At 38.2% G+C, this 5,678-nt stretch overlaps 1 protein-coding gene across 1 annotated transcript in view; it reads left to right on the top strand.

Annotated features, from left to right (window-relative positions):
- The first annotated feature begins 2,096 nt into the window (after positions 1-2,096).
- LOC128607545 (taste receptor type 1 member 1-like) overlaps positions 2,097-5,678 on the top strand; it is a 5,904-nt gene continuing 2,322 nt past the window's right edge. The window contains exons 1-3 of the mRNA XM_053624479.1: positions 2,097-2,926; positions 3,075-3,366; positions 3,460-4,250. Of these exons, the coding sequence (XP_053480454.1) occupies positions 2,745-2,926; positions 3,075-3,366; positions 3,460-4,250 (1,265 nt within the window). The 5' untranslated portion in view covers positions 2,097-2,744. The remainder of the gene's footprint in view (positions 2,927-3,074; positions 3,367-3,459; positions 4,251-5,678) is intronic.

Genomic DNA, 5,678 nt, shown 5'->3' on the forward strand with positions numbered 1-5,678 from the left:
TGGAGACTCCTTACAAAAATGTTAAATAAATGTCTCTTCAAGCAAAACTTTATCATATCAAAAATTACACACTTTTTAAATTAGTTTAATTGGATATGGAGTGTCCACCATACTAGATCCTGCACAAGATTTTACTATAGAGATGATAACTTATTTAAAAAAGAGAGCATTAATATAAACCTTGCAGCCTGATTGACTGTAAGAGCTGCTGTTGGAGATAATTAATCAACACCTTCTGACCAATCAGAATCGAGAATTCAACAACACAGTGTTATAAAAATATATATGTGTTCTGGCAATTTTTTTGTGTTTTTACCGGTGTGCTAAGTGTTAGCTTAGCGTTTCTCTGTGGTTGACAGTTCAAAAAGAAGCAGTTATTTGATACATTCAGCTTTGGTTCTACACCCTCAATACCGAAAAAGTCGGGACAGTATGGAAAATGCTAATAAAAACAAAGAGGAGTGATTTGTAAATGTAGTTGAACTTGTATTTAAACAAAAAACATATAAAGACAAGGTATTTGATGTTTTACCTAATCAACTGCATAGGTTTTTTTTTTTAAGATAAACATTCATTTTGAAATTGATCCATGCAACACATTTCAAAAAATTTGGGACAGGGGCAATTTAGGACTAATAGCGATGTGACGAGCTGAAATAAGAAGGTGATGTGAAACAGGTGAGACAATTGTCTAATCATAGTATATAAGGAGCCTCCAATAAAAGACCTAGTCCTTCAAGAACAAGGATGGGTCAGGGCTCGCCAATCTGCCAACAGATGCGGCAGCGAATAATTCAACACTATGAGAACGACATTCCCCAAAGACAAATTGGTAGGATTTCAGGCATTTCACCTTCTAGTGTGTACAATATAATTAAAAGATTCAAGGAATCCGGCCAAATCTCGATGCGTAAAGGACAAGCCAAAACCACTTCTGAATGCATGTGATCTCCGATCCCTTAGACGTCACTGCCTTAAAAACTGTCATGAGTCTGTAATGGATATCCTGACAGAGACTCGGGAATACTTTGGTAAACCTTTGTTAGCCAACACCATTCGCCGCTGCATCCACAGATGTAAATTAAGGCTTTACTATGCAAAGCAGAAGCCATACATCAACACTTTCCAACACTTTCAGCATCAGGTCCAAAAACCAGCGTCTGTCATGGTATGGGGGTGTGTCATTGCCCATGGCATGGGTAACTTGCACATCTGTGAGGGCAGCATTAATGCAGAAAGATTTGTACACATTTTGGAGCAATATATGCTGCCATGCAGAGCAGGACAACACCGAACCACATTCTGCCCTGATGACAAGCGCATGGTTGTATAAGCAGAGAATGCGAGTGTTAGCATGGCCTGCCTGCAGTCCTGATTTGTCTCCGATTGAGAATGTGTGGCACATTATGAAGCGCAAAATAAGGCAAGAAAACCCCGTACAGTTGCACAGCTGAAGAGATGTATAATGGATGAATGGGGGAAATTCCACTTGCTAAACTTAACCAACTGGTGTCTTCAGCACCCAAATGCTTAATAAGTGTTATTAAAAGTGATAAGTTTACTGTGAACACTCTTACCTTTCTGGTCCCTTATTAACACATTTTACTCTTTGTTCCTTTGTTAACTCTTCCACCATGAAACCAGTTTCAACCAGGAACAGACGGATAAATCCTTTGACCATGTTTCCCCGTATAACATTTGCTTGTATTCCTATGACTTCCTGAAAACCATATATGGAGTTGTTCCTGACTTACACTGATATGCTTTCTGTTTTATGCACATATGTCCTTCTGCCTAGCCAATCAATAGTTACCCCATGGTCTCTGTTGTGTGTCAAGCATGATATATACTCTGCCTTTTTTTGAATAAATGAGAGAGTTTGCCATTTGATCTTTGTGTGTCTGTGTGTTATTTGGGAAACTCTCCCAAACATGGTGCAGGAAGTGTGTAGCGGGGCGAGGGCGCCATCTTTATTGTGTACTTTTGCTTTCTCGCTTCTTAGGAATCGTAACCAAAAATATTCTCTATTCACAAATCCTAACAAAAAAAAAGGTGATGGTACACAGTGGTAAACAGTCGACTGTCCCAACTTTTTTGGAGTGTGTTGCAGTCATCAGATTTGAAATGAGTGCATATTTTCAAAAATAAATTAAAATCACAAAGTAAAACATCAAATAATGTGTTAATGATGTCTTCTCAATATAGTACAGGGTGAACTGAATTTTGTTGTTTTGGGTTTTTTTTTTTTTTTGGCATTTTCCATACTGTCCCAACTTTTTCAGAATTGGGGTTGTACTTGTTTTGTAAAACTGATTACAACTATGGCTTTTAAAAGAAACCTCCAGATGTTCAGTGTACTCCCACAATCAAGAGTCAGCTTTAAGTTGAAGTAGTTGATATGTCCAGTATATCAATATATTGTGACTCATGAATTGATGAAGGTGTCAAGTATCTCCCAAGTGGAGGTGTATGCAAAACAACACTTGCCTCCAAATTGCAAATTAGGTCACGTTGTCACACGATCAAACAGCTGCAAGGTCAGGGAGAAAAAATAAAAACAACTTGACTTACATGTTGTATCAAGTTTCTTCGAAGTGTTCGGCCAGTACATCTGGAAGGGGGCATATGCAAAATGGCATTTGCCTCCAAAATGCAAAGTGGATTATGTAAAGTTGGTCATCTTAACTGCCTGACATGACCACTGCTCTGTTCACCACACTGATGTACATTCATCACAAGGAGCAATGGTGCGTTGTGTGTTCTTAGGCTGCCTCTTGACTTTTGCTTTTTACTTTTTCGCCAAACATGAATGCAAGTCAAGTGAGTTTACCTTGCCAGGGGACTATATACTTGGGGGAATTTTTGATGTGCATTCAGCCAGTGACGTTGTGATTCCGAATTCTCCTATGGCACTAGAGTGCAAAACGTGAGTACAAACGCTTTCTTTGGTTTGTTTAGCAGTCGTACAATAAAATACTTACCAGTAAAAATGGACGTGGTGTTTAGTTTAACTTGGAAGAAATGCCACCATTCATTCTCATTCGTTAATTTTAAACCCCTTAACCCCTCCTCAGGCAGCCATTTTCAATGTCAGCTTATCAGATGCTCGAGGTGATGCGGTTTGCTGTGGAGCAGATTAATAACTCCACAACCATCTTGCCTAACATCTCTCTTGGATATGAGATCTTTGATTACTGCTTAAAAACTCGGAGTTTTCCTTCAATTCTCTATTTTATCTCAGACAATGGACGAATCAATGTGTCGGCCAAGGAGAACAAACATAATGTTATTGGTCTCGTGGGTGCATATGCAAGCTCAGAATCTATGTCTGTTGCACCTTTATTCATGATGGACCTCATTCCAATGGTATGTATCAGTTCAAAAATACAAAATGATTTGAGGAGAACACACAGCATAAATGCATGTATCACTCACAGGTTTTTTTCCTTTATCTTTCAGATTAGCTATGCCTCCTCCAGCTATCGTCTAAGCAATAAGTGGGTCTATCCAAGTTTTTTGAGGACTGTACCAACCAACCAAGATCTAATTATGGTTATAATTAAGCTAATTCAGCAATTTGGATGGAATTGGGTAGCTTTCATTAGCAGCAATGATGCATATAGTCAAAATGGCCTCGAATTATTTATCAGTAACATCAAAGACACCAGCATCTGCTTGGCCTTTTTCTACGAACTTAATTCAAAGTCCAATTATTCAGATGTACTAAACAAGATAGACTCACTCAGCATCAACGTGATCATAGTCTTCACGCAGGCACTCCCTGCCCGAGAATTTGTCAAAACAGCCATCAGAATCAATATTAGAGACAAAGTTTGGATAGCGGGTGATACATGGTCTATGGATGAAGAACTTATCAGTTACCCAGGCATTGAGCAAATTGGGACTATTTTCGGTGTTACAGCAACAACTCTGAGTTTACCTGGATTTGACGACTTTGTCTACCAAACAAGGCTCATTGGGGAAAATGATGACTGTGTGAATTGTGAGGATGGAGAGACGTGCAATCAGGTTTGCGAAAACTGCACAAACCTGAATGCAGAGGACATTATAAGCCAAAACCCTACATACTCATTCTCCATCCAGGCGGCTGTGTACGCCTTTGCCTACGCGCTCCATCAAGCGCTCAATTGCAGCATGACAGGGTGTGATCCACCTAGAGACATCCCACCTTATGTGGTAAATCATTGTGAATGTGCTCACACCTATTTCATTGATAAACCATGTCGATTAATACAACAATCATTTTTAAAAAAATAAGATGATATAATTATATTGTTAACATTAATTCTAATGTTTTATATTTCATAATGGTTATAACATTTTTGAGTGTTTTTGGACTTTTTTTTATATATAATAGTTTATGTTAACGCTATACACAGTGTATACACTATATGGCCAAAAGTTTGCGGACACCTGACCATCATACCCCATAACACCCCAAAGGTGTTCAGTGGGGTTGAAATCAGGGCTATGTGCAGGACACACTGGTTCTACACTAACCTTGGTAAACCATGTCTTCATGGACCTCACTTTGAGCACAGGAGCATTGTCATGCTGGAACATGTTTGGGCTCCTTAGTTCCAGTGAAGGGAAATTATAATGCTACCAGTTGTTTGTGTGGTTCCAACTATGTGGCAACAATTTGGGGAAAACCCACATTTGGGTGTTATAGTTAGGTATCCAAGAATTTTTGGCCATACGATCTTTGTTCTCCAAGTTAATTTTCTGAATGCAAGTAGGGAAAAGATCCTTAATTAATGAGATTCAACTATCTTGCCCTTTGTTTTTGTTTTTAAGCTTCTCAGTTACCTGAAAAAGTTGAGCTTCACATTACAAAACCAGCAAATTGAATTTGACCAACATGGAGATCCACCAGCCAGTCTTGCAGTAGTACTTTGGAGGCCAAACAAAAATCCACTTTTTGTAATGGCTGCTGCATATGAATCATACCCAACTATTCAGTTTACCTTGAACCGCCGTGCTGTTCCCTGGTCTGATAATAGCACAGTAAGTCATTTATTTACAGAGGGTCCCAAAAATCTCCATTCATATATGCTAATATCACATCGATTGTGCCTTCATCAGTGGATGTTCGTGGACGTCCACTTCTCTGTCCACTTCTAGTTTTTTTAAAATTTGTTAATAAGTTTGGCAAGTGTGTTATGTGTGATGTGCTTGCCATGTTTCCATCAACACCTTGCGACAGTTTCCCAACCCAGCCATGAGAATGATGATTCTTCTTTGGTCAAAGGCATTCTTAAAGGTTATCTGTAAAAAAAAAAATGGAACTATGGGAATTATGTTGTGATAAAAAAAAAATCCAAAATAAATCAAAATAATTCAATATTTTAGCATTTTCAAAGTAGACACCCTTTTTGCCTAGAATTTTCAGAAATGTATTCTTGGCATCTCAAACGATTTCTTGAGGAATTTCCCTGAGATGCTTTTTAAACAGTAGTATAGGAATTCCCACCTACGCTGGACACTTATTGGCTGCTTCTCAGAATATTTCGCGTCAAGTCATCCATTTAAAAAAATATTGTTTTGTAAATAAAATGTTAGTTTTATAATGAAAGAAATGAAAATGTTGGCACAATTATATTTTTGTCTATAACACGGATTTCAAACAGTTAATCATACACCTTCAGATCAAAAGG

Source organism: Ictalurus furcatus, chromosome 5, assembly GCF_023375685.1.
Source record: "Ictalurus furcatus strain D&B chromosome 5, Billie_1.0, whole genome shotgun sequence".
In the NCBI taxonomy this organism is placed as follows: domain Eukaryota; kingdom Metazoa; phylum Chordata; class Actinopteri; order Siluriformes; family Ictaluridae; genus Ictalurus; species Ictalurus furcatus.